Source organism: Pyrus communis, chromosome 3, assembly GCF_963583255.1.
Source record: "Pyrus communis chromosome 3, drPyrComm1.1, whole genome shotgun sequence".
Classification (NCBI taxonomy): domain Eukaryota; kingdom Viridiplantae; phylum Streptophyta; class Magnoliopsida; order Rosales; family Rosaceae; genus Pyrus; species Pyrus communis.
Genome location: NC_084805.1, coordinates 19500949 through 19526763, shown reverse-complemented (window position 1 = coordinate 19526763; position 25815 = coordinate 19500949). Strand labels below are relative to the sequence as shown.

Sequence of the window (25815 nt, the reverse complement as noted above, 5' to 3'; positions counted from 1 at the left end):
TTTTTTCCATTTCTTTCATATGACAGCCAAAAATTGAGAGGAGTGTGTGAGAGATAAAAATAAATTTGTTGATAGCACCACCCTTTACGCAATGTCACTTGGAATTTTGGTAGTGTGCGTATTTACCACTTGATTTTTTATTTACAACCTAGACTTTGCATTATGTTACAACGTATCACTTGTTTTAAAATTTCTGTTAACTGATGGTATGGGCAACACAGTCGCTACATCTAATGTTTACGTGGACCTAACGTGTGCACCACTTGGACACAATTTAGTTTATTTTCTTAATTTTGAAAACAAAAATTAGAGAGAAAAAAAAAAAAAAAAACCTAATAATGGTAGTAGCTCCTACGCGTAGGCCCCCTTCTAATCTCCCCCACCAGTTTCCCACCCCACACCCTTCAACTTAACCACATCAACCACCCCTCTCATTGCTTCCAAATTTTTGGAGTATAGCGGAGTTTCAGAAGTCGTGAATCAAATGCGACTCGATCAAAATTTGTAGTTGTAGGTGGTACATTGCTATATAATATAAAGTTGGGGTTGTAAATAATAAAATTTAAAAGTTCAAGTAGTATCGCACACCAGCAAAAGTCTAAGTAGTATATGTGCAAATTCCCCTAACAATAAAGACTACCATTTATTTCTGAACAATTTACCCTAAAAAAGTTTAATTTATTAATTTCGACACAATATATGAATGAATTATCAAAATGAAAATTGGTTAAGATTATTATTTGTATGTGACCGCAATTAACAACCTTGATCTACATTTTGTCAATACAATGTCTCAAACCATTTAGCAAGAGAGAAACACCCTAATTTAATAACATGTTAGATTGTCAGATCAATGCAAAAACGTTATGGCTTCAATTAACAATCTGACAACCTAACATATTCGGCTACCTAGCAAGAAAGCATACCCTAATATCTAGTGATAGGGGAAATGTTTTGTGTTGGGAAGTATCAGGGCATGGACAGAGGGAGGTAAGGCCCAGTGGGGGCACATGCCCCCTCCCATACCTTTTTTTTACCATTACGAATTATTTCAATTAATCATTCTCATTTTTTTTGCTTTGCAGATTATTCAATTAATCATATTAAAATAGTGAAAATCCTCTTTTAGTTTTTAAATGCTCATCAGTCTTGTATATTTTTCTCATGCACTAATGTCTAAACCTTGTTGAATTGCATGCATTTGGTTAATTAGTACAAATGAGCATTAGATTGTCAACAATTAAAGACAAAATTAGACAATAGAGTAATAAAATTAGGCATTTTGTAATTAATTTTTTCAACATTTGTAAAAGAACTAGCTTTATTTGTCCAAATTTTTCAAGGTGCCCCCTCTTAGTTAAATTTCTAGCTTCGTCCCTGTATTAGGGTTTCGTATTTTGGTAAAATGATGGTACAAGTCCAATAGCCCAAAACGTTTGTTTGGATATGATGCTGATTTGTGCTACTACAATGTGAGCTTGTTTAGTATAATTAGCTGTTGACGCAAAAGCTGGACAAAAGATTTTTGGATTTTTTTTCTTTGGAATTCTAGACACAGAGAAGCAGTCTCCATATCAAAATTGCACTTCACAATCAGATAGTGTTACATGAATACAAAGTCGACTTCGAACGGTCTGTTAATTGACCAAACAAGGGTTTATGTACAAGCACGAAACGTCAATCTCACTTTGTCGTCACCCGTAAATGCGTAAACTCCGCCATCCACCTCAATGAAGCTGGTTGTGCAATCTTTCAGGACCCCCGACGCCAGCTTCCCCTGCTGATTAGAACTGTGGTTTGAGAGAAGCACGCATAGGGTTAGAACTATGTGGCTCCAACTGCAGAAGCTGTTTTATGGATTTGCTTTCCCAATATCTACGTTGTCATGGATCCTGCAACCAAAACACCATTCAAACAAAAGATGTAAGGCGGACGATTACTCCCAAAATACGAAAATACACGCTGCTCGTAAAATCTGGATTGCAACAGTCTCGGTAAAATGCATTTTGTATCGTCTGCAGAGTAAATTTACAGGACTCAAAGCAGGGGAGGTGAAAAAGAGATGCTACACGTTCTAGTCTAGCTTTTATAACTTAGCATGTTCCGAATTACTAGACATGGAAATTATAGAGCAATCACATACAGATGATACGATTTTATGGAAACTTCCATCCAAAGCCACAAACCTCAAACAAAAACCAAACACCAGTACTCGAAACCCTAATGGATTAGATTGAAGCCAACAAACACAAATAGTCAAATACGCATCAAATTTTTAACCAATTGATACGATCCAAAACCATCTCCAGAACTATTAAAGTCAAAATAAATAAATAACTACATAAATAATCCTCAATTTATGATACCAATAACACCTCCCCTCCCCCCACCCTCCAAAAATAAACAAAAGGAAACAAAAGCCAATAAAAATCCAAGCCAAGTTCGCAAATTATTATAAGGGTAAGCATGCAAATACTGAATTTATAGGAAAATACATCTACCTGAAGGAAAAAGGCTAGGCTTTTGGAGTTTATAATGTATGCTCAGCAAGCAATTCTCTGAACCATTTCCCTCAATATCTGAACAAAGAAGAGGAATTCAATTCTAGTGAGATTAAATTTTGGAACGGTTTCTGAGAGAGAGAGAGAGAGAGAGAGAGAGATGTCAAAGTGAAGTTCCAATAGATTGCATGCAATGAATAATCGAGTCAAATAGGTGGTATGGGCATATAAGAACACAACAGTTGACAACAAACATTATATTTTTTCAATCAACACATACACACCAACTTTAATTGTGTACCGAATGTAAAGATCTTCAAATGGTAACATTATCACCTGCCAAACCCGGCACCCCACCTTATGACTTTATTGACCCCTTATAATGACACAAGGAAAACTCATGAAGAAACATGAAAGGAAGAATATGCTACAACCTTGCTGACTATACTGCAACAGCTGTATTTTCCTCTGTAAAGTATTTTGGTCCAACGGAATTTTCATCATGAGTACCATCAAACTGGAGTACCCTAAGCTTCCCTTCCTGCAATTCATAGAAAATTAGTATTGTAAATGTCAAACAAAACTTCTAGAAAAGAACAAAAGAGCAGTAGATTGGTCATTGCCAGATTTCTGAAACGTCAGAAGCACACCTTGGTCCCATAAACCAGACCTCCACCAGCAAAGGGATGAAAGCAAGCAACATTAACCTCATCCTCTGCACTGGGAAGCACTCTCACAAGTTCCATATCTGAAACTCTGTAAACCTGTATAAAAAAAGAAATGATGGTAATTAAGAGTGCGACAAAGTAAAACTTTAGGAACAATAGTAAACAACATGCCAACTGAGACAGTGCTGACATGTTAAAATATTAAGCAGAAATATATCTGTAGCGCTTTTCGTTTTCCAATTAAAGAAAAAGGTAAAAAGAGAAAAAGTTCACTCGGTTTTGAATTTTTATTCATCACTCTGTCATAAACATTGAAAAACAAGTTCAACCATTGTGCCTTCGCAAGATCACCAAGTAGGCATACTATCACATTCCTTGAATGAAAACTATCCAGCATTTTACACTTTCTAACTTATATGTCTACAAAAAGAAAGCATATGTCAACGAATAGTACTTTTTGCCAACTAATACTTTCCCAAAGAACAAACATCAAGCAGAAAGTGAGATAAAATAATATCTACTCAGTTACAGAACAAGAGGGAAGACGCTGGACGCTCACCTCAAGAACAGTGTAAATAGGTAAGGTTGTATCCCCATCAATGACAATACTTTTAAGAAGAGAACCATGGCGTCGACCATAAGCCAATAATATGTGCTCAGACGTGGGGGAGAACTGCAGGCACAACATAAAACACAAAGGCTCAACTCAAAATATCCTTTCCACATCGAAAGCAAAAGTATCAGTAGTTGGAATTTACACTAAATCAACCATAAGTACCAAAGCAACAGGAACATATACAGTTTATTGTCAGTGGCAAATGACAATAGACGGTAGGCTAAACAGCTTCCAGAAATAGACATATAAGATTAAACAAAAAAGAAAGTCATTATCCAACTTAAACCTGCATAATTATTAACCATGAGTTTCGACCTTATCATTCATAGAACAAGAGGTCAAGGATCCAAATCTGTTAGAAAATGAGTCCAAGGTAATGAAAGCATGATACAAGGCACCAGTGAATAAATCGAAACAAAAGCAAATAGCAGTCAAATTTTCCATGAAACTAACTTGGATTGAAGTCAAACAATGTGCCGCTCTAATAGCCCGAGACACAAGTATTGAACCAAAACTGCACGAGAAAGTTGAATAACTCATAATATATAAGATGTTGATAAAAGAATAAAGGAAATAAGAAAGTTGACGAAAGGATTAGAAGTTTACGTGGCTTCCTCAAGTGAATATATGCGAAGCTCATACATAACTTGGTGCGCTGAGATTGGGTGGCGAGTCGGGGATGTTGCCATTCCAGAATCCTGACGAACTAGACTTTGTAGTCCAGGGTCAGCTTCCGTATGAGGAAGCATGCATGCAACACAGGCAGCTAAAAATCTCCCACAAGGGGAGAAATGAGCACCCATTTCACTGCAAAAGCATATGCAACACACAGAAGTTGTAACATAAACATAAGTACAAGCTAAGCACAAAAAATCCATAAAATGCATCTGATTACAACTGTTTTCAATATAGATGTGAGTGCTAGAAGATATTGTAAATTTGCAATCAAATATTGAGCCATGTAGAAGAATGAAGAAGATCACAAAGAGAAAGCTGGAAAAAGAAAACTAAAAAATGGAATATCAAAGATGTTCACATACCTGCAAAGAACAGCATGGGGAACGGTTAGACGACATCTTTCATCATTCAGCATAGCAGAAGGATTTTTTATATCATGCAACCATACTCTTAGTTTTACAGTGCATGGTAATTCTGCAGCTGCTGCTGCAGCCATTAATGTATCAATATCAGACTGGATTCTACTAATAATGGGCTGAGCATCATTCTCATCGGGTTGTGTATTTAAGGAAGTACTATCCCCTGATTCTGGTCCGGAGAAGCGGAAGTGTGGATAATGCTGCAAACCAGATCTTCCAGAAAGCCCAGTTACACTGCTGCTTCCTGGCAATGCTAAAGAAGCTGCCACATCCGCCACATTATGAGCAGACAGATGCGACACCAAACTAGAAGAACCCATAGATTGAACTAAATTGTCAAGCCCACCACGATTAAGAGGAAGCATTGAGGGAAAACTAGCTTGGCTTTGACCTGTTAACCACCCTTGGAGAAAAGGTAGCTCCCAGAATGCAGGATCTCTATACGGAAACGTCCTATAAGGTTGCCCAGATTCAATAAAACCAGGATGATTTGAAGTATTTTCAACTCTATTATTCGCAGAATTAAAATTAGTCAAGTTTCCATGCTGGCTTCCCCCTACAGCCGGCATCTCATCAGTCTCCATTGCATCTCCTGTGCGGTTACAAATACCACTTCTGGTTCCATTAAGGAAAGAATTATCTGCATTGCCTTCAGCATTGAGATTGGAAACAGTTGGAGCTGATGGAAATGTCTCCATTGGAGAAATTGTGGTGGCATCCTGCTCTGCTGCATTTGCATCTGCTTGAAACTGCATTGATGCAGAGGTGACTTGCATGCTATTTGATCCAGCAGGCCCGTTTTCAGGCTGCTTTACTATTCTTGGATCATCTACACATGGCGGCAGGAAGACAAAAGGCAAGGACATAAGTGGTAATTCAGTAGCCAAACTAAGACGTTCACTAGAATCAGTGTTTGCCACAAAAACAGCAGGAGATGGATAATGCACATAGCCGGGAGATGTCGCTCGAGACATTGAAGAATCTGAAGAGTCAAGATCATTGACCTGCATATCAGTTCAATAATGTAACCTATACGATATCAGGAATGAATAATCATTTAAATACCCTTTGGAAAATTACCTCAGCAGTTAAGAGGAATGGAGCAGCTTGGGGGTGAAAATGCACTGCTCGAAGGGAACGCCATGTTTTCAATACCATGGCTGGAGAAGAAGGTTCCCCATTGTATTTCCATATAAACAACTGAAACCATATTTTCTATGTCAGTGTTATCAAAACATATATACCCATTACTAATCATCAAGGACTTCGATGATATAACAAAGAACTGTCATAAAAAATCAACACCTTGTGTCCTGATGCAACAGCTAGGAGTTCCCCTTTGGCATGAAAAGCAATAGATGCAATAGGTCGATCTGGGAAGAGATTCATAAAGGGATATGAACTATGTCAGAATTCTAGGAAAAATACAATGTGTCAAAAAAAAAAAAAAAAAAAAAAATGCTGCACTACTAAATTTGTAAGACACTGAAGTTTCAGAAATTACAGAAATCACGTGAGCCGATACACTCTGATGTGTTTAAATCCCATAAGCGAACTTCATGATCTAAACTTCCACTAGCAATTATTTCTGGATTCAGAGGATGAAACCTAACCTGTAAGAATGCCATTAGTTACTTCCACGTCAAAATAATAATCACAATTTGGTGGTTGGATTTTGGCAGTACCGAAAAACACATGCCCCAGAAGCAACTACCGCAGCCATTAATTAATTAATTAAACATTTTGGACCAGCTAATTGATATATAATATTTCAAACAAATGGGATAAGATTATTTAATTTGTATCTGGTTTTTCAGCAGACTTCTATTTACATAGATTTCACTTTTGGCTAAGAAGTTCAAAGAGAAAGATGCAAATATTAGGAAGCAAATGAAGAATAAATAGATATGCAATTGCACAAGCCATACGTACCACCCAAGGTGTCCTTCTATGGCCGCTCAAAACCTTTACGCATCTGCCAGTTTGGCAATCAATTATCTTTACAGTGTGGTCACCACTGCAAGCATGAAAAGATTTGAAATAGAGTCAAGATCAGAAATAAGTATTCAAATCTAAATAAGTGAACAAAATGAGATAACTTACTGTGTAGAAGCAAGTTTTCTTCCATCGGGGCTGAATGCTGCTGCAATAGTTGACCTTGGAGGAGGCACTAAATCACAATACTTGGCTGACAAGTGCCGCAGTGACTCTGCTTCAACCCTGAAAGATCAATGAAATAAAGATTCAATAAGTACTGCATGGCATCTTTGATAACCTCATATAGAAGGTACAAAAAGTGTCACACCCAAACCTGCTTGAAAAAAGTTAAAAAAGAGAACGGTTGGTACCATGAGAGAAGGCCACGTTTTGCATCTCTTGTTGCTTCACCCTTAGGCCCATAAGAGGAACTAGCTTTCCTTTTAGAAGTTTCTCCCCAGCCCCTTCTGGGCACATGTTTTGCTCTAGGTGAAATCTCCCTTCGTGCTAGCAAGCCAACCACATTTCTGCCACTGAAAAAATTAAAAAGTTCACTTGTTTAGGAGTATTATGATGTTAATTCACATGTAAACTTTCAGTATTTAGGAAATGAAACGTTTGAAATAATCAAGGAAAAATTATTATTTCAAAAAATTACAAAAATCTCTCTATTTATGGTCGATCTTTTAATAATATATAATACCAACAATTCACACTAAGTAGTCAAACCCAAACCTATCGTTTTAAATCAACATCACAAACTGCAGCCTTGCAGTATTTTCCCAATTCCAGAGCCATAGCTATACAATCATTTCACTTCTAAAGCGTATAACCGGTCCATGTCCATCGGTGCTGATCCATTCTTATGCCCTCTGTACTTTCGATCATTAACACCGAACCGTCCTATGTACTCGAGACTATATCATAATTCTAACAAGCATTCCGCACACCAACAGAATTGGAAAGCTACATTGAACTTGAAATCTATAAAGTGCAACTAACCACTAAGACAGGATAATTTCAAATTAAACGAAAATACAAAAACTGAATTAAAATATCCAACTTAAACTAAACACGACGATTATCGGATTGGAGATTCCTAATTACAATAATATAACTCAAATTCAACACTTGCAAGAATCAAATTTAGCCAAATCCAAAATCGCAGATGCATACGGATCGAATTACAGCAAACAAACAAAACCCTAACGCAATTCAGGGACGATTGAGGGATTCGAATTCTGACCTGCAGCGAAGATGCTCGGAGAACGGAGGGGGAGAAATCGGAGTCTGATCCAACGGCCGCGAAGGTCCTGCCATCGTAAGATCGGACTTCATGGAAATTTCGCCGAACTTGCGACCCCAATTTCGGAATTTGAATTTTGAGGAGAATTCTGTGAAATCTGAATCCGAGGAGAGAGAAAATTGGGGAGAGAAAATCGAGGCTCTCTCGCTCTCTCTGATGCGGGAAGAAGAAGAGTCCGTTCCTCTCTCTTTCCTATGTACTTCCTTCGTCGATTTTACAAAAGGCCAAATGAGCAGTCGCGCTGCGTTTTTACCAAAATGCGCTTCTGATTCCCACCCCCCTTACTTTCTACTTCCTAATTCCAACCGTCCATCTGAATTTCTCGACGGTTCGTATTGAACCACGTCAAGGGTTCGTATTGAGTCACGTCAGCGTTAAACATTTTGAAAATTTTAAATCTAAACGTTATGTCATTTTTTCCCTTTCAGGTCACGAATAAATTGTGGCCATTCATTACATATCGTCTAACTCTTACATATTAACTTTCTGATACTAAAATTACAAAAATATCTAATTGATTTGAAATACTACCACAGTAATTGATTGGGGTTCTTCTCAACCGGCCTCCTAGCGTTTATTTCGGTTTTGGAGTGTTTTCTTGGTTCCTTGCTTTTGGGTTGTGAGAGAAACGCAGCAAACCGGAAATAGGAAACAGGTTTTAGGATCTCAACAATGCCCCTATCACTGGGTACAGTAGACTTGGGTGGCACGGCAAAAGTTCGGTTCGTACCACCGAACGTCACCAGTTCTTAATTTAGCGAAATTCAAATCTCTCGTCTCCGTTGATGGAAAAACAAAAGAAAAGCAAAGCTAACAGATATTTGATAGCACAACACGTTTCCAATTTACTTCCAACATTATGTTCATGGAGACTAAAATTAAGGATCTAAAAATGGAAATCGACACCAAAATTTTCAAAAAACATATTCACAAAACTCATTGATGAATAGGAGCTTGAAAATAACAAGGGCTATATATACAGAAGGCGACGGGATGTAAAACTGGAGATGTGATATTTTCAACTGAGCTTCTGAGGTTGAATCTTATTAGGTCGGCTAGACCCCCATATGCGGATGGTATGATCGTCGCTTGCTGTAGCCAGCATCTGCGGTCTCTTATGATTCCAACTCACACAGTTCACGGTCATTGAATGCCCACGCAAAACCTCTATCGGCCTAGAGTTTCTTCGGTTCCAAATGTATACCTAGACAAGATAATGATTTGAACTTTGTGAGGTTCCGTTTGGTTCATTGGTACAAGAACGATTTGTATATCTGCAGAACTCTAGGCAAATTCACAAATTCGGGAAGCATACCTGTGAATTCTCACTACCGCTGGCAATAAATGTGCTGTTCAATCCACCGAAGCAGGAGCGTATCACATACTTGCTCTGCTTGTGGCCCATATACTTCAGTGGCTTTTCCCACTCCCCGGCAACATCCCACATATGAATCTCCTGGCTATTTAGGTTGACAATAAAGAACTTACTGTCCCCAGAAATTGAAAGGGATGTGATAGCATGGTCTACTGAGATGACGCGTTCAGCATTTGTTCCCACATTTAAAATATGAATTTCTTTATCAGAGAAAATGCTGATAAGATTTTCCCCATTCGGTGTCACAGCAAGATCTAAAATCTTGGGCATCCTCATCCCTCTCCATGCTTTTAACTCATTGCCATCGCAATCCCACATGTAGATGCCCTTTTCAGGGTCGGAACTGCCACACACAAGTCGCCTTGAGTCGGGAAACCAAGCACATGAGCTGACAATGAAGCCAGGATCCCCAAATGTATGCTTGCATGTACCTGTTTCCACATCCCATAGCTTAAGTACTTCAACATTTCCACATGTAAGCAACTTTGAGTCATCAGGGCTCCATGCTAGAAAGGATACCGGTTTGTGGTGACTTCGCAGGGTATGATTTAATGTCACCCTACCGTCCTCCAAAACCTGGCCCAGAATGGCAGAATTAACGTCAGAAATCCTAGCACCTTGGCATCTTCCAGTTATTCCAGTTAGTATCTTATTTTGTCATTTTTTGCACACACTTTTTAAGCATTCAGTTCATCCAAACACAAAAGTCCTATTTAAAGTAACAATCATAAAAGTTAGGATCCTGTATAGCAATTATATCTGTTTTGCATGATTGAAACCATATTAACATTGCCATAATACATCTGGGAACAATACAAATGCTTTTACTGCATTACCAAAATTTAATGATTAAACATACACCTCTTTGGATCATGCATTCCTCCACGTGACACAATGTGTTATATTGACGTAGCTTAAAAACAGATTCCTTCCTACACACCTCTTACTAAAACAGAATAAACTATTTTTCTTTCCTTATAAATTTTGAGATAAAAGCAGGATTTTCCATGATCTCAAAAGATTCTCTCGTTCCCTTTTCTACTTATCCACAATTTTTTATGCATGAAGACCACACTTCCACCAAATAAGTAAAATATCGTGGCTTTAATATATTAATCATCATTGAAACTTTAGCATCAAAGCAATATTCAATAAGTTGAATAAAAACTTATACGGATATAATTCTATGGTACCTTCCATATGATGGCCGTGCAATCACTTGACGAAGAGGCCAAATACTTCCCGTTATTAGAAAATTGTACAAACCACACTTCATTCTTATGCTCAGTCAAAATCTGCACCAGGGAAAACAAGTGTTCATGCGTGTGTCAGTCCTCCAATAGAAGAACATCTGAGCAAACAAAAGTAAAACCCTCATAACTTCAATTTTCGAAACATAAGCAATATTACTGGCAAATCACACCTGAACAGTTTCAGTAGGGATCTGGTCCCTACCACATAAATGGTCAGCATAAAGTGAAACAGCATCCGACAAATTGTGATACAGACATGAATCAATCTGGGACAAAACAGCGGTTTCAACCAGATGTTCCAACCTGTTCTCAGGCAGCGTGATCGGTGGAGGAAGCAATTTTTCCAATTCCTGCAGTAGTTCTTTTCGCAACTCACAAACAGCAATATCATCTGTCTTGCTCTGCTCCATTTCCTTTGAGGAAAGGATGATCCGAGCAAGGTTGTGAACCTTACTTCTGTCTACACGTAATGCTGACACCTCTTTCTGCAAAATGGCCAAAGCCAATTTGTCATCCCCGCAACTCAAATACTCCAAAAGACATTGTTTGAGAACAAGAAACAAAGCAGCAGCTCTGGTCTCATCTGTCAAATCCTGAGCGGTATTAAGTGTATCAACACAACCATCCCAATTCCCGCTTGATATCTGTGATTCCAGCATTTGAAAATCATCGGATTTGCACGAAATGCCAGACTCCAACTCCAAGCATGAAGCAGACTTCTCATAGCCAATTGAAAGCAGGCATTGAATTAATATCCTTACAAACTCATGTTTCTTAACTAGGCCTTTTGAGCCAAGCCTAGGCGAACCCTCCATCAGCAACGGAGTTTGGCAAATCCTTTGATGGTTTGATGAACTTCCTAGCCTTTTACAGTCAACGATCCCCATTCCGTCCACCAGCCATGAAATCAGAAGAGAAAGCAAACATTCTGCCAATTGCCAAATTTCACACCTCCTATCTCGAATTTCCAGTAAAGGAGGCTTCCGAATGACCACTCTTGAAAAGAATTCTACTTTATATCTCTGTAACCAAATACCCAAATACCCCAAACCTAAGAAAATCAACTTTATAACCCTTCACTCTGCAAAGAAGCTCCCTAAAACCCTAAACCTCCAGTTTTGTATTCAAAAAACGAAAGCAGCAAAACCGAACAAAGTTTAAAGCGTACCAAGTCAAGGGAAGCTCTCAAATCTCAATGCCCAAAAATCCTCATTGAGAAAGCACTCATACTCTGCAGAGAAGCTCCCTAGAACCCTACTTCCAATTCTGAATTCAAACAACAAAATTTACTGCCAAACAAAAGCTCAAACGAAAACGTACCAGCACAACAGAAGAGCTCAATTCTCATTTCTCAATGCCCAGAAGTCCTTACGCGAAAAGCACTTGTACCTCAAATGAAGCTGCCAGCTTTACCATCCTAACCCATAAGCCCAAAAACACAGAAACCAACCCCAAAATAGTATCCACCTAAAATCCCTCAATTCCCAAAAACCTTCAAATGGCAATTAAAAACAAATTCAGATAAAACTGGCAAAATTAAAACGAACCCAGAACAGCTCCGATCTCGGAGAAAATAACCCTAGAGCCCGATACGCCGAAAACTGCCATGGCCATTCAGAAGAATCCAACGAACCCAGAAGAGCATGGAGCTCGAAGAGGAAGAAAGAACGATAATTCGAAAACCAATAGGAATTTTTGGCGGTTGGGAAGATTAGATTGGATTCGTGGGGAAAAATTGGAAACAAGTGGTAAATTTGTGAGGGTGGGTTGGAATTTTGGGAAGCAGCAAAGTGGCAGTCAATGGGAGAGGTTCACAGAGTTTCACATCGTTTGCTTCGTTTTGAGGGAAAGACTAGGTCCCAGTTTATCTTCTGGTTTATCCCAACGAGATTAAACGGCACGTCGTTTATAGAGTTTTGACTAAATCAAAATATTTATTTATATTATCAAAAGAATATATCGTTGTGTAAAAAAAATTAAAATGCTTATGATCTAAAAAAATGTAATATAGTATGCATGACCTATGAAAAAAATAAAGTTTAGAACTTGAAAAAAATACTGAGCTTAAACAAATGCTATTTTAGTTATATTTATTTTTAAATATTATTTTAGTTATATATATTTTTTAAAATAAATGTGATAGCTTTATTGGACTTCAAATCAACTACAATTTTAAATGAGGACACCCTTAATGATATCACGATGATCCTCAACCCAATCTTGATAATTACTAATTGACAAACCAAACTTAACTAAATGGTGTGCCAAACCAAACTTAGTCAAACGGTGTGCCAAATCAAACTTAGTTATACTTGATATTGTTATGCGATTTTAACTTTTCAATTACTTTATTTATTACCGATGAATGTGAGATTATATGGACTCATCTATTACAACCATCACATCATAATGAGCTATTATCAACTATGATAACTCAAACATAAACGATTATTACATATCAGACTATCCACATAATAATTACGTTATATATGTTTCAATGGACGAATAAGAAATATATATAAATTATTTCTATGTTAGGTAAGATGCGAACCACTGACCAAAATAGTTTCTAAATCCAATTGTTTAACTACTAATTCTATTTTTACGTGGCCGTTTTATTTGATTGAACTTTTTTTTTTTAACCAAAAAAAAAAGTTCAATCAAATAAAACAAAATCCAAATCTTTAAAAAAAAAAAAAAAAAAAAAAAAAAAAAAAAAAAAAAAAAAAAAAAAGTTCAATCAAATAAAACAAAATCCAAATCTTTAAAACAGAAATCAGGTGAAACGGCCACGTAACTTGCGTTTCGTCAGGTAGGCCCCTTCCCGAACACATGCACTCATTCACGCAATTTGGCGCGTGGATCAGACGGCCATCATTCAATTTTGCCAAGCCGGTATTGCTGGAGCCGTACGCACGCACGCCAGACTCAGAGAGAAGCAATAAATTCTCCCCCACCTCCATCCCACCGTCTCCCTCAACCTGCCTCCTCCTTCCTCCTCTCTCTCTCTTCATTTTCTCTCTCTAAAACACCCACATTCTCTCTCTACACCTCCGCCTCCGCCTCTCTCTCCTTCTAGATCTTTCCACCGCCTTTCATGGATCTACAACCCCTACTCACTCCCCCAGTTTCCGCCTCTCATTCTCTCTCCTAGGTTTAGTCACCGCCACTCTTTCCACTGTTTTTTTGTAGCTTAAACCATGCAATCCCTATCTCAATGCGATGGAGAACCTCGCCGGAAACCTAGAAGCCTCGGGCTACACTTCTCCGGTCACTCTCTCGAGCTCCAAGGCGGCTGCTTTTGACGATGTTCTGTGTGTATTTCGACAATGCGAACTCCAATTCTGCTTCTGCTGTTTGTTCTCCTCCTGCTCAGCTTGATTTTCTGCTGCTCAGGTAAAATATTCAGCTCTGTATACTGTGCATTGCAGTCCAATTGTGCTTGGAGTGTTTAGTTTATGCGGTTTTTTTAGCTTAAATCTTCGAGGTTTGCTCGAAAAGTTGTGGTTTATGTAGAAAACTGACGTAGCTTTTTTTTTTTTTTTTTTTGAATTTTATACTATTTCAGGGGGTTTTTCACTAAATATTTACTTGTCTCCTTCTCAATTGCCAGACCAACCGTTGTCTATGAAAAATTTCTCAGTCGAACGCGGTAAGGATGCTACTATTCTGTGCATAATTCATTTGCCAGGCTCCACCTTAAGCAGTACAGTGTGTTAGCATAAATATTGTATGTGAAATGATCATTCTTTGAGGTTGCCAATCGTAACTCTGCGTATGCGTTGGTCTTGCATCTGCTACGGTGTTTTAGTTATACATCTTGCCGTGTTAAGTTCACTTCTTTTGACAGCTATGCATTTATTTCTTAATCTGCGGATGACATATGCGGTTGTCCTACCATTTGCAGCAAGGTCAATGTTGATGGTTCTTCCATTTGCTTCATCAAAACGATCCAAAGCATGGGCGGTCAAGCCTTTTACGGGAATCCTTGCACCTGCACCTTCGCCAATTCATCTAGGTATGTATTCTTTTCAGACTATGAATACCTAGATGCTCTAGTGTCGCTGGCATTGCATTGATGTTGACTTCGCAATTACAGGTCCTAGCAGTCCTCACCCACCACAGCGTGGCCATTATCGTCATCATCATGTGATAGTGAAACCCCATGCTGTTGCTCCAGCTCCATCAAATGACCCGGGTAATTATATGGGGTTTCAGATTTGTCATCAATTATCATGCAGTCAATGTCAGGTGTTACTCATCTGGTACAAGAACCAGACAATCAGTAGCTGTTCAGTTGAAATTGTTGAATTTCCAAAAAAGTTGTTTAATTTCTATTATGACCGCAATGGGGTGGCCAAGAACTAATAACTGGACCAACTAATCTTCTAGTCCCTTATAAAACCATTCCTCTACCCAGGCAATAGTTAAATGTTTTAGACCTTCCATTTATTCAATACGACGACAAAGTAATGGTCTATTTAATTACATCTTTTGGAAGATGAGTTTGAGGCTTCACCTTATCTTTTCAACCAGGAAAAAAAAGTTCTAAGCTTTACCTTCAACTGTGGGTTGGGGTGCTGCTTCCAACTTTTTTAGCAGCTGCTGCTAGAAAAGGGACTCGGATTCATGGAAATAAAAAAAGTTTTGTTAGTTTAACTATGGTCATGACAAGATAGTTTACCTCAGAATATTGTTTCTCTTAGCAAGTACCTTACCAGTTTACTTCTGTGATCATGGTACTTCTGGCAGGTTGTGATCAAATTTGTGTAGAGCCACTTACCACATCTCCATTTGGTTCACCTTGTGGTTGCGTGTTTCCCATGAAAGTCCAACTTTTACTGGACATAGCTCCTTATGCTATTTTTCCAGTAATGAGTGAGCTAGAGATTGAGATTGCTGAAGGCACGTATCTGACACAAGGTCAAGTGAAAATAATGGGTGCAAGTGCTGATAGTCAAAATCAAGGAAGAACAGTGGTGGATATTAACTTGGTTCCACTAGGGGAGAAGTTTGATAATACCACTGCGATACTGACATATGATAGATTTCAGCATAAGAAAGTGCCTCTGAATTTGACACTTTTTGGAAACTATGAAGTGGTATACATTAGTTATCCAGGTACTGCCCTCAATTCTCATGCTAATGTGTTGGATTATCATTTCAATATTGTTTGAGGTTGAGATTGAAAGGGTTATAATCAGGGCTACCTTCTTCACCGCCATATGAGATTTACAATGGGCATGATCCAGCTGGAATTGCTGGAGGTCTCCCTATCACCGCGGATTTTGGCGGCAAGAACCAGAGGATGAATATTAGAACGATTGTGATTATTGCTCTGTCTGCATTTGTAGTCCTGGTGGTTCTGCTTGCGGCTATCTGTATCTTTGTGAAGGGGAGGAGAGTTGGAAGACCATCTAACGCAGTCGGTCCTGTATTCACACCTTCTCTTCACAAAAGATCTGGTAAACATGTGGCTTTTAATAAATTTTTAATTCAGTCCCATGGTAAACGACTGTAGACTGAGTGATTGGATATGTGTGTATTGCAGCAGGTATCGGGTCTATCTTATCAAGTAGTATTGCAAGCTCCACTTCAGTGTCCCTAATGTCCACCATGGCTACCAGTATTCTCTCTGTCAAAACATTTCCACTAGCTGAGCTTGAGAAAGCAACAAATAAGTTCAGTTCCCAAAGGGTTTTGGGAGAAGGGGGATTTGGACGTGTTTACCATGGAATTATGGAAGATGGGACTGAAGTTGCAGTCAAAGTGCTTACAAGGGATAATCAGAATCAGAATGGAGACCGTGAATTTATTGCAGAAGTTGAGATGCTAAGCCGTTTGCATCACCGTAATCTTGTGAAGTTGATAGGCATTTGTATTGAAGGGCGGACACGCAGTTTGGTATATGAGATTGTTCGCAATGGAAGTGTTGAATCTCACTTGCACGGTATATTTTCTTGTCTACCGTGGTCTCTTTTGGCTTGAAGTTATTCTTCTGAATTGAATTGCCAATGTGTGTCAACTAACTAATTGTATGTTATGATTGTTTTTCAGGCATTGACAAGATAAATGGGCCCCTTGACTGGGATGCAAGGATGAAGATTGCCCTTGGGGCAGCAAGAGGATTAGCCTATCTTCACGAAGATTCTAATCCTCGTGTTATTCACCGAGATTTTAAGGCTAGTAACGTTTTGCTGGAAGCTGACTTCACACCCAAGGTTTCAGATTTTGGGTTAGCTAGGGAAGCAACTGAGGGAAGTCATCACATCTCTACTAGGGTCATGGGAACTTTTGGGTAATCATAGTTGCTTAAGCTATTACGATATCAGGATTTCACAAAGCTTTTTACAGGGCGTTGTGTTTTCAATATTTTCTTTAAGCTATTACAGTGGTGATAAATGCACTTGGGTTTAACAACATAGTTCACTAGAGATTGGGAACCTTTAATGAATGACTAACGGTACTTAGGGAGCAATTTAATTAGAATTTTATATCCTTTCCATATATATGTAAAATTCCTAGTATACTTTGATGACTATGTGATGAAATAATGTTTTAATAGATTTTTGTCAGAGCACCATTTCAACTCTTCTCTTGACCAAAATGATGGATTTTACAGGTATGTTGCCCCAGAATATGCAATGACAGGGCACCTACTTGTCAAGAGCGATGTTTATAGTTATGGCGTTGTGCTGCTGGAACTCCTCTCTGGAAGAAAACCGGTTGACATGTCCCACTCTCCGGGACAGGAGAATTTAGTAACATGGGCACGACCATTGCTAACGAGCAGAGAAGGCTTGCAGCAGTTGGTGGATCCCACCTTAGCTGGAACCTATGACTTTGACGACATGGCTAAAGTGGCAGCCATTGCTTCCATGTGCGTTCACCCTGAGGTGACCCACAGACCTTTTATGGGTGAAGTTGTGCAGGCTCTAAAGCTGCTATACAATGATAACGATGAGACTGGTGGGGACTGTTATAGTCAAAAGGAGTCTTCCGTCCAGGACTCTGACTTTAAAGGTGATCTTGCCCCATCTGATAGCAGTTGGTGGAATGCTGGTGGACTCACTCCCCGGATGAATTATGGTCATGCCTCTTCATTCATCTCAATGGAGTACAGTTCTGGACCACTTGAAGATATGGAAAACAGACCGTTTGCAACTTCAAGTTTGGTAGGGGATGAGATATCGTTACCAATCAGACACGGCAATAGGTCAGGGCCATTGAGAACAGTCCGAAGCAAGCCAGCATTCTACAGAGTAAGAGGAAGCAGGAGCGAGCACGGGGGACTGGTCTCGAAGAAGCGTGCTTGGAACGATGGCTTCTGGGTTTGAACAAGTTCGTTAACTTAATTTTTTGAATTTTGTACAGCTCAAAAAGGACCGAGGCGGCTTTTTAGTTAAGCCGTCGGTGTAGATTAGGGTTGGAAAATCCTGCCGATTCCATGTTTGGAAGATGAGAGAGAAAGTGAGGAGAGAGGACTAATGGGTTCTAATTTTGGAATTCTTGATTCATTTGCATACAAGCTCAAGATGGATGGAGAAGTGTAAGTTGAATGTAAGTTCAATGGCTTATTGATTTGACAATTTTACCCTCGTTTGTATTTGTTGGGCTGAAATTCATCTCCTACTTGTAGCCAGATATAACTTATCTGATTCAGATTGACACTTTCCGCTGATGATTGTCAGCTTCTGTTAATTTGTACGGACGAAGTATATGGAGGTTAAGTCTTCAAGCTGCCTAGCATTTGTTTGTATTTTTCATTTTTTTTCTTCTAATGAACAAGATCATTATCTTAAATAAAGCGAATAAAACGATATTCTAAATTACTAAGCACAAGGAGCAGATTCACTGCCGTAACCAGTTGACCTAAAGCAGGTTTGCATTTTGGCACTATTATTAGCTCCAAAATTTGTTCTCTAAGACTCTTAACTACACTTTTTAAAGGTTAAAAGTGGATTTGAATTTAAAAACAATGGAAATGAATTCGAATACTTATCAATCGGTTCAATTCACATTCACAATCTTAATAAACGAACAACTAAACCTAATACTAACGGTTCAGTTTACGATTTGACCAAATATCTACCAACGTAATCGGTTCAATTCGCAAATTAATCCTAAATCAACCAAATCAATCCATTCATCGATCTTACTTGTTCAGTTGCGATGTGGTTAAACATATTTAATTTAATTAGGAGTATGATATCCATATATCATTTTTTACTTTTTACACACTTTTTTAATTTTTAACCATCAAATCAAATGAATTGAAGAAAATTAAATGACAAAAATTAACAAAGTATATATGAAAAGTAAAAAAAAAAAAAAAATATGGATAGCACAGCCTTTAATTATCTATCAAACCACCCTAACCGAACCAAACAAGACTCTCTTTCTTTAACAACAGTCATACAGATACTGACGCAACACACGCATTGCCGTCCACGCGCCTTGCCGTTTGGACATCAGAAAGAACAGAACGATGCTTTCTTTCTCCCCAACTTCCAACGCCACTCTTCTCAGCTCACCAACCTCCTTCTCCCTCCCTCCCTCCCCACCTCGCTCTGCCAGGTCTCCTTCTCCCTCCTCTGCTCCAACCACCGCACCATTCTCCTCCGACCAAAAATTCTACATCTTTTAATCACTAATTTCAAGTTTTGATTTCAGGTTCAAAATGTCAATCGATTCTCTCCCCCCTCTTCCCGAAAACCGAACCGTCGTAAGTTCATCCCCATTAATTAATTATCATACTTTTTACGATTGTTAATAATATAAATACTGACCAACTGTGAATGCGCAGCTCGGCGTCGGCACGGTGGTCGTTGATTTTTTGGCCGCAGTGGCCTCTTATCCTAAGCCGGACGATAAAATCAGATCCACCAGCTTAAAGGTTACTTGAGTTTACCCAACTTGATTTAAATTTAGTAACTCGGTTGCTTGTTTACGATGAAAGCTTTGTAAGGAATTAGTGAACTTTGATGTCCTCTGCCTTTAGGGGAGGGGGAGTTTCAAACCCGGGACACATGGGTGAAACCCAACACCCTAAAGGCAGAGGACACCTTTAGCCGAAGCTTTATTCTTTAGTGTTATTAAATTATTATTGACACTCCAAAAAACTCATTTGCACTCGACACGTGAAAATTTTTCATTTATGCTTAGGAGCGCATGATGACTGTTGTGCCAATACCAACCCCCAATTGTTATTGTTAATACGTGTTATTACAGCATGAATTGTGCTATGGCTTTGGTTTAATAGTTGCCAATGGTTGGTTGGTTTCTTAGGTTCAAGGAGGTGGGAATGTAGGTAATGCCTTGACTTGCGCAGCTCGTTTGGGTTTGAATGCCAGGCTGATTTCCAAGGTCTTCAATTTGAATCCTTTACTTTGAATTTTCAACTGTTTTCGCCGAGCATTGGTTGTTTGATTATTGTAAGTTTGTAACATGTCTTGAGCAATGTGAAATTATAGGTCGCAAATGATACCCAAGGCAGGGGTATTCTGGAGGGGCTACAGGACGACGGCATCGATACTTCTTTTGTTGTGGTAAGCTTCAAAAGGAAAGTCATTCATGATCTTGGTTTCACCTGCGGTGTTTTATCAGGCAATTATGATATTAATAATGATGCTTGCTGCGTAAGTATTTTAAATCTGGAGCCCATCCTTTTTATTTCTTGGGTTATGTTATGTATCTTTCGATTACTGTATCTTAATTCTTTATGCACCTTTGCAATGTTGAAAAGTAGATTTAGAAATATATTTAAAAAATAGCTAACAAAATTTGATTTTTCCCTTGAATGCTTCTGGGAACTCTCTAAATTGGTTGATTATCAATTCCGACTGTTGAACATATAGGATTTGACTGCTGTGCAATCCAATATTGCTATCAATTTTTTTTTCACTCAACCTGTCTTATTTTCAGGTTTCCAAGGAGGGTAATTCACCATTTACCTACATTATTGTTGACAAGGAAACGTTAGGACCTTCTCTTATATCTGTTATGCTCTCTCTCTCTCTCTCTCTCTCTCTCACACACACACACACACACACACACACACACACGTTCTTGCATGCACGCACACACAACCTTGTGGCAATCTGACTGTATTGCTTAACGCAACCTATTTTCTTCTTTCTACATTTTGAATCTGATCTGATGCATATGACTGTAGCTAGTGTTAGGCACTCGCCCTGCCCAGGAGGGCCAGGTGTAGGGTATTAACTGTGAGTAGGGCCATTGAAAAATGTAGGCACTGACCTTACATTTTGCAATGGAATTTCTCTTTACGTAGCATCTCAAAGGCTGTTTTTGATAATCATTCTCAATTTGATTAACTGTGAGTGTCATTTCCAGGAAAACCCGCACCTGTATTCATACTCCAGGATATCCTCCCATGATACCAGATGACCTTTCCCAATTAAGTTTATCATCTGCGTTGGATGGAGCAAGAGTTCTTTATTTAGATGGACGAATACATGAAACTTCATTAGTTGTTGCGCAGGAGGTAACTGTTATCTTCTTGTTTCTAGTATTTAATTTTCTTTCAAGTTTACTATTTGGTAATTTCCAAGAAAATTTGTCATTAACTAAAGAGAATAAATCAAGCATAACTGAATTCTTACAGGCTGCTCGGAAAAATATACCTATATTAGTTGAAGGTGAACGGCTAAGAGAAGGGTTGGATGGTCTTCTAAACTTGGCTGATTATGCCATATGCTCAGCGAAATTTCCACAGGCAAGTCAGCTGTTCTTCCTTGAAGGAAACTAACTTATGCTCAATTTCTTTCTTTTGAAACACCTAAAACTAGAGATATGACATTGATTTCCTTTCTGTCTGGTGCCAAACAATTTTTAGCCAAAAAAAAATAGCACGTGAAGGAAACTTCTCTCCGGTTAATAAGATGTTTTATAGAGCACTGCTCTTTTTATACCATATTATTTATTAGTCTTAAGCATGTTATAGATATACGTTTCACTTGGGATGTATGGTAATGTGTTGCTCTTATTTTACAGTTAACTTAGACCCCATTCAGAAACATTTTTTTGCTGTTCATTGTTTCTTCAATCTATGTTTTTTAAAAATTTCTTACAAGATTTTCTCTACATTCATTGTATATCTTCATCATGTTGCTTAAGCTTAACGCTGCTAGATCATTTATGTGAACAGGCATGGACAGAAGCAGCATCTGTTTCTAGTGCTCTTGTTTCAATGCTTTTGAAATTGCCAAAGATCAAATTTGCAATTGTGACATTGGGAGAAGATGGATGCATTATGCTTGAGAGAAGTGTGGATGGTAAGTTCTCTCCCGTGTTTATTAAGGAGGAAATCAATATAAAACATAGGGTACAAAACTGTGGCTCAGAATTCTGTAAAGATAGTTTGTTTTATCTGATTTAAAAAATTTACAGGTTTTCATTGAAACTCTGTTTCTGGCAGAGACTCCGCAGATAGAAGAAATGGATGTCGACAGCTTATTGGAATCACTGAAGCAGAGAAAGGATGATAGCACAGCTATCCCAACACATGTTTCATCGGTTAGGAACTTGAACTTCAAATAAGACTCGTTTCCTTTTACGTTATAATAGATCAGCCTGGAACTGTTGTATAGTCCTTCGTATTAAATTAAGATCTACTAATTTGCAAGTTTTTCTATTTTAATCCTTTCAGCCAGTTACAAAATTGAGAGCCAACGGAATAGGGACAGTTTGTGGGAGGTTGTTGGTGGGAACAGCTGAGAAAATACCACCGGAAGAACTCTTAGATACAACAGGTGCTGGAGATAGTTTTATTGGAGCAGTTCTCTATGGTATGTCTCTCTCTCTCTCTTGCTTTCTCTCTATCCCAGTCACACACACACGCATATTCTTGTTTGATTTCGTAAAGTTGAATTTACTACTTTATGCAAATTCTTCTCTCCATCCATTGCCAGAATCTTTTAGTTTATCTTATCGAAGATGTCGTCTCTATCATGTCATGTACTTTTTTCACTGATGGGATTGTTGGTTTTGTAGCCATTTGCACCAACATGCCACCAGAGAAAATGCTGCCGTTTGCTGCACAAGTGGTAAGTTGGGGCAGTGTTTTGATGTGGTAGGCTGCTGCAACATAGATTTGTTTGTGACCTTTTTTTTTCCCCTGGTGTTGTATCAATTGCAGGCAGGTGCCTGCTGTAGGGCTTTAGGAGCTCGAACTGGCCTTCCACACCGCACAGATGCACGCCTGGCATCATTTTTATCGTAAGATTTCCCAGAAAGTCCTACATGGTTGGCAAAGTTAATTGGAAAACGTGAAATTTAGTCTAGAACCTGAGCTATTTCCTCTCACGAGTGATGCGGAACAGAAGTGGTGGCTTTCCTAAATCAATGGGTGTTTTAGTATTTTAACAAGTTTACTTCCCTGCGTTCATTAGGTTTAAGGCCTTATAAATATCCCTTGTACTTGAGATTAAAAAACAATGAAGAGTTTGTGAAAAGAAACACTTTGTTTTCCAGAGATTGGAACTCTAATCCCACGATGAGATTATTTTGGTGAGAGGCCAAGAACGGGTGCGACGCCCGTGAAGTGATTTCAGTTACCCTTTTAGACGTACTCTATACATCAATGACAATGAGTTTGAAACTTTGTAACGGACGGTGTACTTTATCTTCTGAGTCTACATGAATTCTAGGCATTGTCTGTAGTTGGAGCCTTCTTACAGGTTTTATCTTCTCATTCGTCCTCACCATCATCATAGACAAAAGTATAGACATGCACCACAACAAATTTCACAAGAACCATCCGGGCAACGATCAAACTTTGGAAGAAGATCGAGATTATTTAGGAACTTCTCACCCGTTGGATAAGCCATTTCCTTTAGGAGCTTCTCCGTAGGATCACCTGAAACTTTGGTAACAATTTGACACCAATAATGGAGATCAAAAGAGAAATCACAAGTGAACATTCAAAGATAAACAAGTCGTCACTCTAAGAATTCACAAAAGAGATGAGAATTTACAGACAGGAAGAAAATGCTCTTTCACAAAACCAAGTTAAAAAGTAATTCTCAATTTTTTGATAATGCCTTTTCATACATGAGGGGGGTTTTAAATAATGTGGACATGGAACAACCTTACATGAATAGGCTAACCCTTACTAGTGATCATACATGAACCAAGATTTAAAATTATGCATGAACTTGATTTAATACTAATCATGAACTTAAAGGAAAACATTCAACATATTTTGAATTAAATATGATGAATACACGATGTAATAATTAGATGAGTTCAGATTCGTGTCATCGTTGTAGGAGCAAATTTGGAAGCAGCAATTTGCCCCATTTTAATTTTGAACAAGTTCAATGTAATTTTTGACCTTTTCCTTTTCCAGCAAAAGTAAATTACTCAATTCTTTTTGGTGTCCTTGTTTGATTAGACTCTGGGAGAATTCTCAATTCCTGGCCAAATCAGGAAAGTTTTATTACTATGTATACCTCAAAGAGTTCCCAACTCTTTTGCATCGAAAACTCGGTTGGTTAAGATCATTCACAACCGAAATTTCGAGTTCGAATCCTCGTCCCTTATATATAAGATTCATTGTATCAGAAAAACTAGAGCAAAATATTATATTGCAAAATTGCTTTGGAGCGACGGCAGACGTCTTCGTCATTAGCAAAAGAAGTAGAAGAAGAATGGAAAGCATTCTCCTTCCTGAAGAAATCATGCAGGAAATCTTGATGAGGCTGCCCATCAAAGCTCTAGGGCGATGCAGCCGACTGTGCAAGTCCTGGAGTCGCCTCATAAAAAAGCCCTACCTTCATTTGCAATCACACTCGCCGCCAATCCGACAACCAAAACAACGACGCTCAGCTCCTTCTAGTACGATTTTATGACTCCCACTTCTTTATCAACGTGTGAAAAGATATTATACATTACATTGGGATAAACCTGCAATCGAAGAAGAGTACACCAAGCTTATGGATCCATTATCAGCTTACAATAACACGCGTACTTGCCCCGACGACAAAATATGTTGAGGTGAGAATGTGGATGTGATCGGAGTTTGATGGGCTTGTTTGCGTTGCTGCTCATGATAATTGTGGCAATCACCTTGCCATATTGATTTGGAACCCTTGTATTAGAAAGATTTTGGTTTTGCCTAAACCTAGTGTTGAATTGACCAAAACTCTGCCTTATAAATCAAGATGTGTCTTCGGATTTGATTCGCGCACCGGCGACTATAAAGTTCTAAGAGTTGTGAATGATACGAATGCATATGCATGTCAAGTTGAGATTTGGTCGTTAGCCAGAGGCTCTTGGAAGAATCTTGGAGCTCATGTTATTCCTGTCGACTTTTCTATTTCTCAATTCTTTGATAACTATTCGCATGATATATTTGGTAATCTGCATTGGCTTCAACTTCGCCGGAGCAGGGACTTTTTTATCGCGTCGTTTGTATGTCTAATGAATTATTTGGCGAGATAATGGTAATGGAAGATTTGAGAGAAAACTTCAAATTTGTTTCTACAAATACTCCGTACTTCATTTCAAGATACGGATGGTCCCTCGCTCTTTTGGAGAATCGTCGTGACGAAGATGGTGATGATGAGTATGATATTCATATGTGGGTAGTGAAAACGTATGGTGAAGCAGAATCGTGGGTTAAATTATTTACTATACACCTGGAATATGTGGTTAGCAAGCCGCTTGGTTGTACGAGGAGTGGTGGAGTAGTGCTTGATCTGGGGGTGGAGTGTGGAGCTGTACTGCTGGAACATAGGTCCAAACAGGATAACCAACTCCAGATTGATGGGATCTGCAAGTACAGTTGCGGCTTGATGGATTCTATTGAATTTTGTGAATGGTATATTCATCATAAGACAATCAGGTACAAGAGATAGCAATATATATGTGCTAGAGGGAAGAAAACAAGACTACCTATTCCTCATTAATTTACGTCTAAAGCTAACAAAAAAGAACAAATAAGACACATCCCTTGAATTAAGGGAATTGACAAGACAAATAGGACAAATTGAGGAAA

The 25815-nt window shown here is 38.6% G+C and overlaps 4 protein-coding genes across 7 annotated transcripts; 2 read left to right on the top strand and 2 right to left on the bottom strand.

The window, feature by feature from the left end:
* Positions 1-1563: 1563 nt before the first annotated feature.
* On the bottom strand, positions 1564-8395 carry LOC137729274 (uncharacterized). 2 transcript variants are annotated; one of them, XM_068468147.1, is made up of 15 exons: positions 8106-8395; positions 7231-7392; positions 6986-7102; positions 6815-6899; positions 6387-6495; positions 6188-6255; positions 5963-6082; positions 4826-5886; positions 4392-4592; positions 4239-4299; positions 3729-3842; positions 3152-3265; positions 2936-3042; positions 2502-2579; positions 1564-1892 (listed from the first exon to the last, which is right to left on the bottom strand). In XM_068468147.1, the coding sequence occupies exons 1-13, from the start codon at positions 8195-8197 to the stop codon at positions 2944-2946; spliced, it is 2403 nt and encodes an 800-aa protein (XP_068324248.1). In that variant the 5' UTR covers positions 8198-8395; the 3' UTR covers positions 1564-1892; positions 2502-2579; positions 2936-2943. The 2 variants fall into 2 exon arrangements, with proteins under 2 accessions (XP_068324248.1, XP_068324249.1); XM_068468148.1 differs by having other exon boundaries at positions 7231-7386.
* Positions 8396-8985: 590 nt separating this feature from the next.
* Positions 8986-12613, bottom strand: LOC137728876 (WD repeat-containing protein WDS homolog). 2 transcript variants are annotated; one of them, XM_068467671.1, is made up of 5 exons: positions 11962-12613; positions 10964-11815; positions 10734-10835; positions 9481-10116; positions 8986-9369 (listed from the first exon to the last, which is right to left on the bottom strand). In XM_068467671.1, the coding sequence occupies exons 2-5, from the start codon at positions 11678-11680 to the stop codon at positions 9184-9186; spliced, it is 1641 nt and encodes a 546-aa protein (XP_068323772.1). In that variant the 5' UTR covers positions 11681-11815; positions 11962-12613; the 3' UTR covers positions 8986-9183. The 2 variants fall into 2 exon arrangements, with proteins under 2 accessions (XP_068323772.1, XP_068323771.1); XM_068467670.1 differs by having other exon boundaries at positions 10964-12613.
* Positions 12614-13713: 1100 nt separating this feature from the next.
* Positions 13714-18590, top strand: LOC137729324 (receptor-like serine/threonine-protein kinase ALE2). Of its 2 annotated transcripts, none has more exons than XM_068468241.1 (9): positions 13714-14189; positions 14362-14445; positions 14701-14811; positions 14893-14991; positions 15546-15914; positions 15998-16258; positions 16348-16743; positions 16851-17091; positions 17416-18590. In XM_068468241.1, the coding sequence occupies exons 1-9, from the start codon at positions 14123-14125 to the stop codon at positions 18128-18130; spliced, it is 2343 nt and encodes a 780-aa protein (XP_068324342.1). In that variant the 5' UTR covers positions 13714-14122; the 3' UTR covers positions 18131-18590. The 2 variants fall into 2 exon arrangements, with proteins under 2 accessions (XP_068324342.1, XP_068324341.1); XM_068468240.1 differs by having other exon boundaries at positions 16345-16743.
* A 660-nt stretch (positions 18591-19250) lies between these two features.
* On the top strand, positions 19251-23289 carry LOC137728897 (uncharacterized). Its single transcript, XM_068467690.1, has 13 exons — positions 19251-19370; positions 19467-19518; positions 19600-19689; positions 20082-20159; positions 20267-20341; positions 20718-20770; positions 21150-21300; positions 21421-21531; positions 21964-22090; positions 22234-22331; positions 22465-22603; positions 22809-22861; positions 22954-23289. The coding sequence occupies exons 1-13, from the start codon at positions 19282-19284 to the stop codon at positions 23035-23037; spliced, it is 1200 nt and encodes a 399-aa protein (XP_068323791.1). The 5' UTR covers positions 19251-19281; the 3' UTR covers positions 23038-23289.
* The last annotated feature ends 2526 nt before the right edge of the window (positions 23290-25815 follow it).